Source organism: Bombus pascuorum, chromosome 2, assembly GCF_905332965.1.
Source record: "Bombus pascuorum chromosome 2, iyBomPasc1.1, whole genome shotgun sequence".
Classification (NCBI taxonomy): domain Eukaryota; kingdom Metazoa; phylum Arthropoda; class Insecta; order Hymenoptera; family Apidae; genus Bombus; species Bombus pascuorum.
In genome coordinates, this window is record NC_083489.1 from 23,014,998 (window position 1) to 23,032,417 (window position 17,420).

Below are 17,420 nucleotides of genomic sequence, written 5' to 3' on the forward strand. Positions count from 1 at the left end.
ATGATAAGAGAAAGTAAAGAAATATTGAAAAAATACGTTGAATTAACGAATTTTTCGTAAACTTCCATGTCTGTAAAATATCATTATTTCAATATTATTTGACAATATTTAACCATGTCATCGGTAACTAAAAATTGCTGTTTCAAGAAAAATTTCCCCCAACTGCTTAACTTAAGTGATATACTACTTTCAGTATCCCTGAATACATAATATTTGATAAAATTAGTCAAGATTCCAGTTTCTATATTAAAATCAAAAATATTAGAAGATAGAAATAGCTATGTTAAAGTAAAAAATATTAAATTATTAAAGCTTGTATATAAAAATAACCTAATGATATTAGAATAATACCTAAATTATCACGCACATAGCTTACATTCGTAAATAAAAGTTTCACGTCGTGCAATTGTAATTGGCTTAAACATGGCTAGACGATATTGCGACAGATCCAACGAATATCCTATATCCGGTGCATTTTTCAAAGCCCTTTATCCAACGATATGTGTAAACATTTCATTTGACAGCAGGAGCAAACCTCTGTTGGATTTCATATGTATAAATCCTGGTGGACGCAAACATTATCAAAGTATTTTATTCTTTTTTACTTTTTTTTATCTTTTATTCTTCAAAGTATCAAGATATTTTATTTTACACAGAATATGAAAATAAGAACCGTTTGGCATCGTTTCATGGACAGTGATCATCTCGTTTTCTGATCATCTCGTGATCAGAAAAGTCAATTTGCTGAAGTACAAAAAGCGAAAAAAAGGATGAGAAATTGATCGTAAATAGATTTGTGTACGTACCACTTCGTTACGAGATTGCATATTGTTATTGTTGTTGAATCTTCTCGGGCCAGCCAAGTCATTCGAGCTACTACTGGAGGCCTCGTACGTCGGCGATAATACAATTCCTTCATCCACATTGTCCTCAAATTCATCTAAACAGTTGAAACCAATGTTAGAGAACGAAGTCGGTAGACAAAGTGGCAACTGAAATTGACTGAAACCAATCTTTTGATCAGCTTTCTGACCAATCAAAATCAACGGATAAAGGCAAACTTTTTATCCTTTGATCATATCGTAGAAATAATTTTAGAAGAACGAATGTCGAGGACTATTTTACTTTTATGGAATGATGAATGATGGATTATCTAGAATTTTCAGAAGTAGAAGAATTTCGTCAAGTGGGAATTCTCTGAACGGAGAAATGGCAGGATATCGTTAATTCAAATATTCGTTGGAGAAATAAAATTATTGGAAAACTGTATTAACATTTGAAGCATTTTTGTCAGTTAAAAAGACCTGCCTTAATCTACCTTATAATGTTTTTTTTATTTGGAAGTGGTTTAAAATCAATTCTCATTGAGCATTATAAGTAAATTATTCTGGCGTGGTACTATAACGCGTATAATAAATGATTATCGTATGTTTGATTATCGTATAAAGATGACACTTATAACGAAGCTTCATTTGCAAAAAAGACTGTAATCATCGAGGAAATTTTTACTAATCTTACGAGATCTTTTTAAATTAAATTGAATTAAAAAGTTTCATATTTTTATGATAATCTAAATTGCAAATTTTTAATACAAAGAGTCATACGAATCATAGATTTCGAAGGTAACAAAAATATTGTGTTTATTTTAGCCGGAGTTACTGTACACGATATTAAATAACTTTCAAATATCCAAAGCTTAATAGAAATTTGTAATACAAGTTATATTAACATTGTCCCGTGTAAAGCGTGGAAACATAAAATGCGTTATTCTTTAGCCTCTCTTTATAATTGACAAAAAAGGTTCTAACACAGTCTTTGATCTGCCTTGGAAATTCATTACAAATTTCCCAAGTAACGTAACGCTTCACCACGTTATTATAATCCTAACAAAACGACTACTTTTCATAATTCAAGCAATCCATCTTATCGTGTATAATATATTCCATAATTCAAGCTATCCATCGTATTCCCCTTATCACTTAGAAGAAAATTCAGAGGGGGGAAAAATTGGAAGGAAAATAAATCCAAAAAGTGAGAACGGCAACTGAAGTGAGAGAAACACGACGGAAAATCGTTCCACGCAGGTTTTTCATCGACGTCGAATGAATAGCGAACGAGCAACGAGAGCAAATTCACGAACGATTTCTATTTCTCGTGGACAAACACGAGTCGCGTGAACACGCGAAAGTAAATCTCGATGCGTAAAGTACACAGGATTATCGTGACAGTCGCGTCCACTCGCGATTCCATTCGATTTAAATTGCGGCCGCTTGCCAGCACGAACCTCAATTGGACCGATTAATTTCCCTGTCGCCGTATGAACATAACAAATAGCCAGTTGCTGATAAATTCCGCCCGATCAGATGCATTTCATAGATTGACATCTATCGGTCGCGTCCGACCAATTGTCGGTATCGATCACTGACCAGAGAAGAAGCAAGCGGCGCATTGTCGGACCAGGAACGGTTGCTACTACTGTTCATCGGGCACCTAATAGAGGAGCAGTCCGGTTACTCGAAACGCTTAATATTTTACACGTTTGCCAAACACTCTATGGAATACGAGGCTAAAAAAAAAAGCCGGCTAAGTATAAAAAAAATTCTTCCGTCAAATACGTTTCCCAAGTGCCCTTCCGTCAAAGAGACAATTAAGTGCCACAACGCCATTCTATCGTTCCTTATTGCAACATGTATAATTATTTTGGTAACCGTGTATAAAAATGCACACCTCAACGATTTTGATGAAATTGTAATACGTTATTAGGATGAAAATGCTGAATGATTTTCTCTTATAAACGTAACCACTGTTCGATCTTGGTTCCGAAATATTTGCAACAAACTGTATGTAGTAAAGCATCGTACAAAGCAAATCGTACATTTAACGATTCCACATATTATCCACAAACATAAAAGCTTTGTCTATTTTATACTGCAGCCAGTGTCGTGCATTTTCTAATATTTTTCATCGAACCGATATAATGTAATCAAGCGTTCGTATTTAGGTATAGACTGTAGAGGATAAAGCACGTAGACTGTCTCCATTACGCATATCGTAGATTCGTCAGGCAACCGATTAATCACTGTCTAGTCGCGTCAAAGTCACGTTTAATCACTTGGTGGTGCGTTCGTTGCACCGTCACTCGGCGAGACGAGCATCAGACACTGATTCGATATCGATCATCGGGCCTAGCGCGCCCACCCGGTGAATTTACCTACTAACCTAAATATTTCAAATGTGCCTAAAGCCGATGGATTTGTTTACCCCGAGTTCACAGAGGAATGAAGCTTCTCTGCTCATTCTGTTCTTTTCGAAGGTATTCCAAACGTCCGACCGCTTTCCGCTGTTCCAGTTTAATTGTTATTTTAATATCATTCACAGAAACCAGTGTTTTTAGCTTATTAAATATTAACAATACCGTTTCGTCAGGCTTTTTAACGCTAGAACTAACCATCTTTAATATGCACACTGGCTAACAGAAGCGTTTCAACACTTACTCATGTTATATGAGACATTCTTACATTTTAGCACTGTAAGACACGATTGTCATGATTATACGACACTTTTACAGAGAATTTATTTGGTGTTAAATGAATAATATAATAAAAAAAGTACAATCTAGCCAACGAAACAAACAGATACTAAATAGATTGCCAATAGGAATTGCTTTTAGTAAATCTGAAAATTATTTTCTCCATATTTTTATATTTATATCTAAGTTATTAACGAACACAAATTGCAAGTCTGTATCGGTTTCATACACGTTAAATATAGTTTTTCAAAGTTTCCGACTAATTAGTGTACATTAAATTTTATTCGTTATTCAATTCCTAGAGAACGCGAAAAGAGTAGAAATTTACTATAATTGCACGTCTGTTGAATATTTAAAGTGCTATGAATATTAAATAATAGTATTAAAAGCTACCATCCTTTTTATGAGTTCCAACTTGAAAAATACATCGTAAAAGCTGCTGAAAGCACAAATTTAATATTCGTTTACAGAGGTTTAAACGTTCTGTATTTACTGATTAATCATTTTAATTATTATATTCTAGCAGAGAAATCGAATCTCAGAAATGATAAATAAACTGTTAATCGTTGGTAATCGCTTTTTATCGAAGTCAAGCGTCGAATAGCATAGCATAGATTATCGAAAAGTTGTTTAAATATTTCATTTGAGTACATAAAAGACTTTTTTGAAAAATATGAATTTTTAATTTTAATAAAACATATTTAATGTATTTCTATTTTATATTTTTATAAACAAATACGAAACTTGACAAACTGTAATAAAATTAATTTAATAAAATTCCAGACTCAAACAGAACAATTATCGTCTATTTCCTGGTCACAGATGCGAACAATTTACAAACTGATCTAGAATTCTGTACCCACCTCATACAGACAGAAAGGGTACATGGAATTCCATGGAACTGTAATTAGACTACAAAGCATAATGAGAACAATTAAACCGTAACTCTGTTGCAAAAATAACGAATTCTATTCTTGAGATAATAAACATAGACAATGTCTTGTTAATAGACTATAGATATTTATACAAATTTCCATCTTTATTACGAACGTGTTAACGAAAAAGATGAAATCTAGATAGGAAATTGGTTTTCCTATTAAATATTACAGAAAATATTCTATTGCGGATATTTTATGCATTTTTATATATTATCTGTATTTTTACATCTTTATATTTTTCACAAATGCATAAATATATCCTTATGAGATACTAATAAGTAGATTACGGATGATCATGCATTTATGGAAAATTTAATGATAAAAATATGCATGAAATACTGATACGATATTTAAAAACATAATAAAAATATCTAAAATACAGTTAGTCAGATGAATGTTAGGAATATGTGTATAAAATATAACAAACTTATATAAATACAAAAATATATTAAATACTTGCTGTAATATTTAATGAATGAAAAAAAAAATTTGTTTACATTCTATTTTTTTCGTTGCGTGTAGTCATATAGAAATATTAAATGGTAACACCTGTTGAATGAATAGGTGACACCTGTTGAATCACAAACTATGTTTGTTCGTCCAGTCGCGGGGAGACGAGTCTCCGTTAGGAGCGTCAACGGGAGTCGTAAATTCCCGTTACGATCTGATGATCGACACCACGAGCAGAGCGATCCCCTGATTTCAGTTACGACAATAGGGGTGGTTTATTGAAATAACTGTAGTCTCCAGTTATCTGTTTTTATTTATTTCGCCACTTTTCACAACACTTGGAACGTATATACAAATATGTTATAATGGATATCGGTTAACGCGATGAATCCCGATATCGTGTGAAACTATTAGACTAGCTTGCCGAATGAATGCAAGAACCGTCCGACGTATGTTGACGCGAAGAATCGAATGTCTCGTTCGCGTGAATTGAAGTTACTATTTAGTGCCTCGATGGCTAGAATTATACTTGAATGACTTGCCGAATGTTAGATTGCGACTTTGCGATACTTCTCAATGAGTTCGTTGGACCGAGCGATCGTGGTAGACGTGTTGATTGACTTGACGACGGAGATGAACTGACTTGATCGTGACGATGCTGTGTCGGAGGTGAGCTAAGGATGGGTGTGTCTAACCCACGGAGTCATCTGATTTGTTGATGACAGTTTTTGGTTGGAGAAGTGAGGGTAATAGAAATTGTTTCTATTGGTTAGTAAGACTATCGATGGACTAGGAAGGGTATTAGCCACCCTCGATGGAAAGTTGGGAGTAGGAGGCATCGCACGTGTGAACACTTAGCGTTCACGTGTTTTCCAGATGCTAACCAGAAACCTTGGAAAACGCTTTCGCGGAAAAGTCCTTGTTTGCAATGAAAGACTTTCGCCAGATTTTTCTGTGATTTATAGTCGGGCTGCGAGTATTTTCAAGAGTACGCGATAAGGATGTGCGGACATCTGGCTGCCATCCGTCCGCGATGTGAGGTCCGGCCCAGGTAGAGAGTCGGGCGACGTAACATCCTCCCCCCGTTGAGAGGGTACCGATCAAAATGATGTGATTGATTTGGCGAGGTGGATCTCGCATTAGTCCGCGTTGCTGCTGATTAGGTTGGAGTCATCTGGTGTCGATCTGCTCGGTAGTGGTACCATCCGTTTGATGCTCCGATCTATGGAATTCGTTGCTGTTCGAACGGTAGCCGTCCGGATGATGCCGTCTGCGCCGGGATGGACCTTGATGATTCTGCCCAGTGGCCATTGCATTGGGGGGGCGTTATCGTCTCTGAGGAGGACGATGGTCCCTTCTCGAATGTTGTGACTCCCCTTGCTCCATTTGTTGCGTACGTTTAACTCGTTGAGATACTCTCGATGCCAGCGGCGCCAGAAGTGCTGCTTGAGCTGCTGAATATGTTGCCAGCTGGATAGACGATTGGTTGGAGTATCTGTGAACTCTCGATCTCGTAAACATGTTAGTGAATCTCCGATAAGGAAGTGACCGGGAGTAAGGACGAGGAGATCGTTTGGATCGGTGGAGATCGGAGTCAGCGGACGGGAATTGAGGATCGACTCGATCTCAATGATGAGGGTGTTAAGGCCCTCGAAGGATAGAAGCTCGTTACCTGCGACACGTCTGAGGTGTCGTTTGAAAGACTTCACTGCAGCTTCCCACAACCCGCCGAAATGCGGTGAATTGGGAGGAATGAAGTGCCACTCGATCTGTCTGTCGGCTAAAAAAGACTGAACCTTTGCCTTATGATCGTCGGATCGCAGGAGGTTCCGTAGTTCTCGGAGCTCGTTGTTTGCGCCGACGAAGTTGGTGCCGTTGTCCGTGTGGATACTTGAGCAGAATCCTCGGCGAGCAATGAATCTTCGTAGTGCAGCAATGAAAGCCTCACTTGTGAGGTCACTAACCAGCTCAATGTGAACTGCTTTTACTGCGAGACATACAAAGATTGCCACGTATACCTTTATCTTCCGTCGGTTGTGATCCTTTCGTTCCTTGACAAAAAAGGGCCCGCAATAGTCTATTCCGACGTTGGTGAACGGCCGTGATTCTGTTATTCGTGCTGCTGGGAGATCGCCCATTACATAATCCACTGGAGGTGGATTAGCTCGGCAGCACCGTACGCAGTTCTTCAACGTGCTCCATACTTGACTGCGGCCATCGATTGGCCAATAGGATCTTCGGAGGGCGTATAAAGTGGCTTGAGTCCCGGCATGTAGACTCAGGCGATGTTCGTGCTCGATTATGAGCGTCGTAACCGTTGACTTGGGTAAGATGATGGGGTGTTTCTGGCTGAAAGGCAGTGTTGAGTGACTGAGTCGGCCTCCAACTCGTAGCATCCCATCCTTGTCCAAAAAGGGATTGAGTCGCTGTAGCTTCCCTTTCAATGTGGACTTTTGATTGCTTTGGAGCTGTCGAATGTCATCAGCGAAGTAGCAACGTTGGAGCAATTTGATTATTTTGTTATGCGCAATGGATAAGTCCTGCGCGGTTAAGGGGTTCCCTCGATCCTTTGGTTGCCGCCATCGTAGGCAGCGAGCTGTGATTCTGATTAGTTCCGGCCACGAGGAAAATCTCTCTAGTAAACTGTGGTCAGCTGAAATCAAAGACAAACAGGTTACCTTCTTCTGCTCTGGTATTTCGGTCAATGGTACAGGGTTTTCCATTTCGGCCAGTATTTTTCAGCTTTTTGGAGCCATTTCGGTCCTTGTTGCCACATGGTTGATCGTAGCAGATCTTCTGGTGTTTGACCTCGCGAGATGAGATCCGCGGGGTTGTCCGTTGTGGAAAGATGACGCCATTCTGAGGTCTGGGTCTGCCTTTGAATATCTGCCACTCGATTAGCGACAAAAGTTTTCAGCGTGTGGGGCGACGTGTTAATCCAATGAAGAACGATGGTGGAGTCCGTCCAATAAACGATGCGCGTTATGGGTTTTGACAATGCTTGAAGGACGGCGGTGGTCAGCGACGCCAAAAGAAGTGCTCCGCTCAGTTCCAATCTTGGAATGGTTTGAGATTTGAGGGGAGCTACCTTTGATTTCGCAGTAAGGAGTCGCGTCCAGATATGCCCATCAGGATTCCTAGTTCGAAGGTAAACACATGCTCCATACGCCTTTTCGCTGGCGTCACAAAATCCATGTAGTTCAATTTCCGTTGCGGACTTGATAATGGTTTTGCGTGGGAACCTTGCGTTATTTAATAAGGATAATTGCTTGTAATAGTTTACCCATTCTGTATTTACGTCAGCCGGCAGTGATTCGTCCCAATCGATTTTCAATGTCCATAGTCGTTGAAGCAGCATTTTGGCTCGAATGATTACTGGTGCAAGCAATCCAAGAGGGTCGTATATCTTGGCGATTTCGGAGCTGATTATTCTCTTCGTAATGCGAGAAGTGAGGGGATTGGTTTTGACGGAATACAGGATCGAATCATCAGATGAATCCCAGACCACACCTAGAGTTTTTAGAGTCTGAGACTTGTCTAGAAGAAGCTTCTCGTTCATGTCCTATTCGGGAAGTCCGTTCAGCAGTGCTCGATCATTTGAAGCCCATTTTCGAATGGTCAAACCGGCTAATTTGAGTAATTCCGTGAGATCTGTTCTCAATGATAGTGCCTCGTTTCTTGTGTCTGATCCTGTGAGAACATCGTCGACGTAGAAATCTCGTTGTAGGATCTTTGCTGCTTGTGGATATCGATGTCCCTCGTCGTCCGCTAATTGTCTGAGGCACCGTATTGCGAGATATGGAGCCGCTGAAAGCCCGAATGTCACGGTGTTCAATTGATAGGTGTCGACCTCGCCCTTATCATTACGCCACAAAATCTGTTGGAACTTTCGGTCCTCTGGGCGTACAAGGAATTGTCGGTACATTTTTTCGACATCACCTGTAAGGACGTATTGGTGCGAACGGAACCTTAGGAGAATGTCGAACAAGTCCTCTTGTTGCTTAGGTCCCGTATGAAGTCGATCGTTCAATGAAACTCCGGTGGTGGGCGGTGCAGATCCGTCAAACACGACTCTGAGCCTTGTGGTTTGACTGGACTCCTTGATAACATCGTGATGTGGGAGAAAATATCCTTCGTCAGTTGAATGATTCGTGGCGATTTTTGTCATATGTCCCAAATCCAAATATTCATTTATTACGACGCGATAGTCGGCTTCGAATTGCTTGTCTCGTTGAAACCGGCGGCCGAGAGATGTGAGACGCTTCATCGCCAAGGCTTTGGAGGATCCAAGCGGCGGGGTCGTTTCGTTGAATGGGAGAGCGACGATGTATCGTCCTTCATTGGTGCGTTGGACGTGACTTTGGAAATGTTCTTCGCATTGTCGATCTGCCTCTGAAATATGTGAAATTGGTGGTCCTTCGTCGATTTCCCAAAATCGAGCGAGGTCCGTTTGTAAGTCCGCCGTGGAGGTGTGAAATGCCTGTGCTGAAGCTTGCGAGGTTGGACTCCCCCCGATGACCCATCCGAATCTCGTTTTCTGTAGACGCAAGTCAGGCCCGTTCGACTGGCTGATATCCAGTTGACCGACGCAGAGGGAGGCTAGTGTGGGTCCGGCGCTTAATATGATTTCGATCGGAGCTGGTCGATGGAATCGTGGATCGGCTAGTTGGATATTCCTAGGTATTTGGATCATTGAGCGATCTACGGGTTGATCTGGGATCCAAGTCGATAATGTTGGCATTATGAGGAACGTCAGTGTGTGTTTGTATGTGCCGTCGATTGAGGTGATTGTAGCCGTAATATAACGTTTCGATGAAGTCGATAACGCGTTTAGAGCTCCGATTGGGACCGAACATTTCCGTTGATCGAGTTTCAACGAATTTACATACTTGTATAAATAATTTACTATCTTAACAATTTCATATTTACTGTTCGATTGAAACTGTATTCTTTTTACCATAGTTACTTTAATATTTTAATGTAAAATTTCATTCTTTTAACGATTTTCACAATTTACACGGAAGATCACTTGCATTATCAGTTAAAAGTGTTCGAATTGAAATATGGAAAGAATACGATGAAGTTTCGTTATGTAACGATGAATCTATTGAGATATATGTAATTTTGTGTGTTACTCCGGATTAGCTGCGAAGCAGCGACACGCATATAAGTATGAGTGTGTGTGGGGGGGAATACGTGCATGCGCAGTGTCCTGCAGAACAGAGGAATGCAACTGTTGCATACGTATGGCGGGAAAAAGATAGTGAGACGTGCTGAGACACGTGCAATGGGTATCTACCCATCATTTATACCCTCACTTTTCTAACGAAAAGTGTGAGCAACGAATCCGCGTGCTTGGTTCCGAAAGGGTACACCCACATCGAGCTTTCCCCCTAAATACTACTCGGAGAGTCAGGTCACTGCTCTTACACTCCTCGGTCAGTCAAGTACTTTGCTCTAACATACCTCGGACTGTTCTTCTACACATCGGCCAGTCAAGTCTACTATTCAGTCACGTTCACGGCATTCAACGCGCAAACGCTATCCACCCTCGGGTCAAACATTGTACTGTCCGACGACCTCCAAGATTTTCTCTATACGGTCTACGGGTTGTAATCTAGTGTAAATATACTTCTGTTATATAACTGTAGACTACAGTTATTCAATCGCAAACACCCCTAACTGTTATGAAGCAGATATTGAAGAAAACCTAGTCACCCAAATAAATAACCTTAGGAATAAATAAACTACGATGGGGTGGTCGATTATGGACCAGCCAATCTTGAAATAGGGCTGCGTTCAGGAGGAAGGACAGCTAACAAACGGGAGAACATCGGAAGACATGCATCCTTGTTGGCCGGAGAAATCGATCGTACGCGAAGAAAATTGGATGGCACATTGTCCCGCAAAACAAATGAACATCATCGTGGCCATGCCACGTGATTGGCTATTAAGCTGTGGACGATACGGGGATATTAACCAATCGAGATCGGTTTCCATTAAGAGTAGACTAGAACTACATGTAGATGACAAAAGTGAGGAACAAGAGCAAAATTATATGAGCCACTCGGAAGCACAATTGATCAACTTCAGAATTGAAAAGTTAGAAAAGTTATTTTTGAGAATTTGTGTTATTACTTACGCTACCCCCTTGCGGTAGACGAACTTACGAAAGTAAGTTCAACCATGCTCACGTAGACTATAAAAGGACAAACCCGCGGTAGTAATTAAAGGCAGTTGTTGTAATAACAAAGACCAATTTTTATATTATATCTCTTTCCAAACATACAAAAATTATATCATCAAATATTCAATGAAAGTGCAAATTTTGTATAGAAGAGAATGTTCTTCACAAACCTTGTTTAATAAAGTAATTTTAGTGTTGACGTAAATAGTATGCGCTATAAATACGGGTAGTAATTGTTTCGAAATGTTTATGAGCCAGATATTGAAATATATTGAATATTTTAAAAATTATAATATTGTATGTTACTGTCATGTAACAGTCGTCTAAATTACGTTTGAAGAATGTGTGTTTCTAATTATTTTATATGGAAAATTTGTATTGCACGCGGATACTACAAACCGTAGGAATTACAGCAAGAGAAGTTACTTTATTTGTTAACACTATCTAGGTATGTAAAACCTAGAATCTGTTTTTGTAATAATAATAAATTATAAGTAGCTAAACAGGATGCCCTCAAAGTGTTTGCTAATTAAATACCTAACATTTTGTACGTGTATCAATTAGCATGCATTTGGTTAATTAACAATGATAAAAACCTATCGATAATTTAATTTGGCAAACTCGTGAATTACATACAAACTCCAAGTGAAAAGATTGGATTGAATTACCGAAAAATCATAGTACTTACAATTAACTTAATTTACGATACAAAGAACGCTATATTACAAGCCTCCTACGCTATGCTGTACGAACAATGTAAAAGAGAATAGTATTCAGCGGAATATATCGAATTTTTTCTATTTCCCAGCAGTACCATTGAGATTCTATTCCACGAAAAAAGAGTACAGTCTGCACTTTGAAGCGACAGACACGCGTGTCAACTCTAACAAAACACATAAGTACTATCGAATATAACGTAAGTACGAGATAAGCAGGAGGAGGTAAATAGAACAGAGCAGAACAGATGGAAGGTGTAGACAAAGGTTGAAGGAAGCTCGATGAAGACATCTGGGACATATGTTATTCCCATGAATACATAAACATAAACCACATACATAAACCACAATTTTCAATTTATTAACACGTTCAATAATATATCTCGCCGTAATCACACCGCATTACCGTCATCGTTATACGAATCTGAGTAACCGATAAATTAATACGTCTCCTATTATCGAATCGTACACGCGAATTAAAATGAAGAGACGAGAGGCGAAAAAAAATCAAAACAATACGATAAAAACGATAGAAGGACGTTTCAATTTTCTATAGAACTTGATAGGATGCCAGAAAAATCCTGCTAGAGATATCGAAAGTTAGGAGATTCCGCGGTTAGTCGTGTGGGGCACTCGATGCACGGACGAACGTGCAAACAACGAGGAACGGATAAACGGAGAGAAAAAGGGAATGAGACGGAAAATAGCATGTTGCTCTCGTATGAGAGCGGAAAATGAGACCCGTTAGCGATTGTGCTTCTCCCAGCGGGATTTCGAACCGGAGAATACAAGAAAAAAGGCGGGAGAAAAGCAGGGAAAAAGCAGGAGAAACGCGGGAAAAGCGGGAAAAAGCGTGAAAAAAGAACGGGCAAGTAGATGCTTAAGAGTCCGAACGTACGCGAACTACTTCTTCCCCAGCGTGTGCATGAAATGAGCACTTTTCTATTGTCTTGCGAAAATGCTGATTTATCGAAAACAATATTCGTCCTTGCGGCTGGTTTTCCTTTGAATCGCGAGAAAATTGATTTGGAAGGACTATGCGTTAATCCGCGCACCCGTTGAAAAGGTATTGCAGAATGGGATTTGTGCGTCATCTATATATATATTATACGTGTAAAATGCAAAAAGACAAACTGGAAAAAATTCCAAAAACTACTCGATCAGAAATGCGACCTAAATATCTACAACAACGTCAACCTAACAAACAGACAAATCGACACATACATAGACGAAATCGAAAAACACATACAAAGCGCACTCCAAAAATCCGTCCCAACCTTCAAACAAAAAAACTCTTGCGATCTATATATCAACAACAAAATAAAAGAACTACAACGAGACAAAAGCTACATACTCTCCAAAATAAACAATATAAAACACAACTACTCTTACGACAAAAGAGAGGAATTAGAATACCTAAAATACCTACTACACAAAATAAAATTACAACAGAAACAAGAATTCGCAAACTCTATAAACCTCTACTGGTCAAACAAAATAAAAAATATCTCCAAAAACGACTCAGCCAACATGTTCCCACAAATAAATCAAATCTTCAGACCGAAAGAACAAAACCCCAGCACTCCGCTCAAATTGCCCCCAGAGAAAGCTCCCCTCATCCAAGAAGCAGGTATAGAGATACACAACACCAGCAAAGACACCGAGAATAACTTCATAATAACTAAAACAACAGAAAAACTAGACATCATAGGCACCCACTTCTCCAAACACATACCCAAAACGAACACATGGGCCGAGAAGAATTAAACAGAATCATCATCGCAGAAACGAACAAACTCAAAAACGAAATAGAACAAGACATAACGTTAAACAAAACAGTCTGCACGTTCTCAAACGAAAACACCTCAGACAATCCCAAACAACCAGAAACAGAAATAAATTACTTTACAAATTATAACCAACTAAACAAAATCTTCGCCAAGCTAAATAATAAAAAATCCTCCGGCTTCGACGGCATCCCGAACATCTCACTTAAGCACCTACCAAACAAAATAAAATGGTACTACACAGTAATATTCAACAATGCGCTAAACAACGCATACTTCCCGAAAAAGTGGAAAAAAGCCAAAATAATAGCAATCACAAAAAAAAATAAAGACGGCTCATCACTCACAAACCTACGACCAATAAGTCTCCTCCCCAACATAAGCAAAGTATTTGAAGTAGTCATCAATAACCCCCTAACTACATTCTGCAAAAAAAAAAAACATTATACCAGAAAACCAATTTGGCTTCCGACACAAACACTCCACACTACACGCGACAAACAAACTCACGTCAGACATCTGCTGGGCACTAAACGCAAAACAACGAGTAGCCGCCTGCTTAATAGATCTCGAAAAAGCCTTTGACACAGTCTGGACCACAGGCCTCATTTATAAATTAATAAAAAAAAACTTCCCGAGATACTTAATCAAAATAATATGGGACATGATTACAAACAGAACATTCCTAATGACCGAGGGCTCCCATACATCGAACAAAGAATTCACCATAAAAAACGGACTCCAACAAGGAACTGTAAACTCCCCGCTACTCTTCAACATATACAACAGTGACATATTAAACCTGTTCGACATGAACAAATCTACCCACAAACGCTCCATAGCCTTCGCAGACGACCTAATCATCTACGTAACAGGCCGCAAAACTAAAACAATAAACACAGACCTCCAAGAACTATTCGACAAAATCAATGATTACTACCACACATGGGAACTAAGAATTAACGCAAACAAATGCGAAAGCATACTGTTCAAACCCAAAACCAGCGAAATCGGCCCAGCAGAAAGAAAACACTGCAAAAATTTCCAATTAAAAGAAAAGTCATCCGAAGAGACAATCATACCACACAAAAACTGCGTAAAGTACCTAGGCATAAACATAGATGACAAACTAAATTACAAACAACACATAGAAACCCAACTCGCCAAGGCCAATAAAGCATTCTGGAGAGCAAAGAGACTATTTTACTCGAAACATCTCAAGAATAATATAAAAACATTATGCTACCAAGCTCTAATTAGACCAATTATAACATACGGTTGCCCAATCTGGTACAACATACCAGCATCGCTAATGGAGAGAATCCGCGTTTTCGAAAGAAAATGCATTAGAGCTTGCCAAAATGCGTACAGATCCGAACAGAGCGGATACAAAAAATATATAAAAAACAAAAAAATCTACGACCTAGCCAACATTCACCGCATTGACTGTCACATACTAAAACTAGCAAGAAATCATTTCGCACAAGCGTCAAAAATAAAAGAAAACAGCCTAATCTTCAGCGGCTTATACCCAAACGTACAATATTACAAAAACACAATGAAAACAGGCTACATCCCCCCAGAAGCGTTCCTATACCTAGACGAAAAAAATTACCTCCAAGACCAAAACAATATCCCGATAATTTTCCACATAAAAAGAAAAATAGGGATAAAAACGATACTCTACGAGGAAAACCTAAACGGACTGACTGCAGACACCAGGTGGAGGTACAACATGGCCCTCCCCCAAAAAGACACTAAAGACAAACACAGAAGAAACACAAAAAAATATTGGTGGATTCCAAACCCATAAGAAAATATAAGTGAAAACTACCAATTTGACAAAAAAAAAAAAAAACCATTACTACCACCGTATAACCTAGATGTAAGTACTGTAAATATGTAAATACTATAATCATTGTAAATAATATAAATTAACACCCCCTCCCCTTCCCTCTCATCCCCCCCCCCAAAATCCCACAACGCATAAAAGTAATACACCGAGGAGTCCTGTTTTGCGGCCAAGTTTCAGGACAAAATACAACACACACAAGAATACACAAAAATCACGCACCAATGCGACTTAAACCCAAAAAAACCAAAAAAATAAACGCAAAAACCGAAAATCCACGACACATATTAGACCATGGCTACGTCGTACTGACGCGTATCGGTACTTTTGCCTAATCCACCCTACAACCGAAATTCATTGTTTATTGCGAATAACATACACATGTAATACTCATCTTCTTGGACAATAAACGTTATAAAAAAAAAAAAAAAATACGTGTAAAATGTGTTAGATGCTAAAAAATTATTTGCACTATTTTTATATTTATTTCCAGAATCGAATAACATTGAATTCATGTATTATAAATTATCCCCGATATTCTGCAACTCGCTGAAATTTATATACATTTTTATTCTTGTTTGAAATTTCTCACATGAAATATGTATTTCATAATTGTTCAATTAAAAACATTTTATATCAACCTATGAAATTCTACAATATTAAATGAAAACAACAACATTCAGTTACCAACTATCAATCACGTCTTTACATTTCCTAGATCAACAATTATTAGCCGGCGGCGATTTTCGTATCTCCCTATAGAAAGTCGCGGATGAAATTTACATGTTATATAGGATTATCATAAAGAGACTTTTAAGGGATTTGTAGCGGGACGATATTTCCCGAAAGTAAAACACACCGAGACTCAAAAGTCGTATTTTCCGTAATACGATAAAAAGAGCGCGGCCACAAAAATTAACAGAATAAGTAGAACGCGATTTCAGCATCGAAAATTAACCAATTACGAAAGAAATCAAAGAACGATTGATCAACCAAGGAACAGTGCATTTGAAGCATCGATAACACGCGACGCGAAGAATCACGACTAATGAAATAAATAGTTATAAATTCGTGAATCTGTTAAATCGAGGGTTAAATCGAAGAAACATTACTTACAATAGTATCGATTGCCGAGGTGTCGGTCGAACCAGTAAATAAGGATGATGGTGAATATACCCATAATGACGATTTAATGAAACTGGCTACTTTCTTCGCCAGACGATGGAACTCGACTGAACACAGAGCACAGCGCACGGAGCCTGCTTGCACCGTTTGCGAAAAAGCAGCAACGCGCACGATCGAGTATTGACCAATCAGGATCGCGCGAATGGCCATTATTAACCCCACGCAACCCTCGCCTAATTTTTTCTCAGATTTAAAAAGTGCCTTTGCCTGTGTGCGTATATGAGTTCCATGGATACCGTGGATACCATGGAAACATACTTTGCAAGCTCCTGTTGTCAGGCAAATCTGACATTCGACGTGGTTTTCCTTTTCTAGTCTACCCCCGTGTAATACGCGATTTCCATTTCGAACGTGGGAGTATGTGCGCGCATATGGGTGTGCTTGTGTGCGTATATATGCTTTAACGAGTGAGCACATACATATGCGCTGCAGAGCAACAGGCACGCGAGAACATCAAATCTGAGTTTATAGATTGAAAAACACATTTATAGAAAAACGTAATTTTCTCATTTATGATGATTATAGACATTATGCATTTACATATTTATGAGCTGCGACGTGTTTCGAAAGACGATTGCTCGTTAATAGAGTAAAGGTTAAGGTAGGAATGCGACAATCATTGTAACTTCTAGAAACAAAAAATGTTTATTGTTTTTATTATACGAAACTCTCAAAACACAGGTATATAATAAGTTGTGTAAGTAACTTACGAGAATAATATGATAATATGTGTTACGACCATTCGCGGAGAGACACCGTCGCGAGGAAAACGCGTC

At 38.9% G+C, this 17,420-nt stretch overlaps 3 protein-coding genes across 3 annotated transcripts in view; all 3 read right to left on the bottom strand.

Moving 5' to 3' along the window:
• Positions 1-3,813, bottom strand: part of LOC132904607 (putative serine protease K12H4.7) — an 85,304-nt gene extending 81,491 nt beyond the window's left edge. The window contains exon 1 of the mRNA XM_060955263.1: positions 3,802-3,813. The gene's annotated coding sequence lies outside the window, so the exon portion shown is untranslated. The remainder of the gene's footprint in view (positions 1-3,801) is intronic.
• Positions 3,814-6,056: 2,243 nt separating this feature from the next.
• Positions 6,057-7,313, bottom strand: LOC132904722 (uncharacterized). The gene has a single exon (XM_060955435.1). It carries the CDS (start codon positions 7,311-7,313, stop codon positions 6,057-6,059), a length of 1,257 nt encoding a protein of 418 aa, XP_060811418.1.
• A 1,166-nt stretch (positions 7,314-8,479) lies between these two features.
• Positions 8,480-9,658, bottom strand: LOC132904723 (uncharacterized). The gene has a single exon (XM_060955436.1). The coding sequence runs from the start codon at positions 9,656-9,658 to the stop codon at positions 8,480-8,482; it is 1,179 nt and encodes a 392-aa protein (XP_060811419.1).
• Between the last annotated feature and the right edge of the window lie 7,762 nt (positions 9,659-17,420).

Bases quoted from the DNA above. Each gene is read 5' to 3' on its own strand.
- LOC132904723 (XM_060955436.1), bottom strand. From the start codon at position 9,658: ATGCCAACATTATCGACTTGGATCCCAGATCAACCCGTAGATCGCTCA.
- LOC132904722 (XM_060955435.1), bottom strand. From the start codon at position 7,313: ATGCTACGAGTTGGAGGCCGACTCAGTCACTCAACACTGCCTTTCAGC.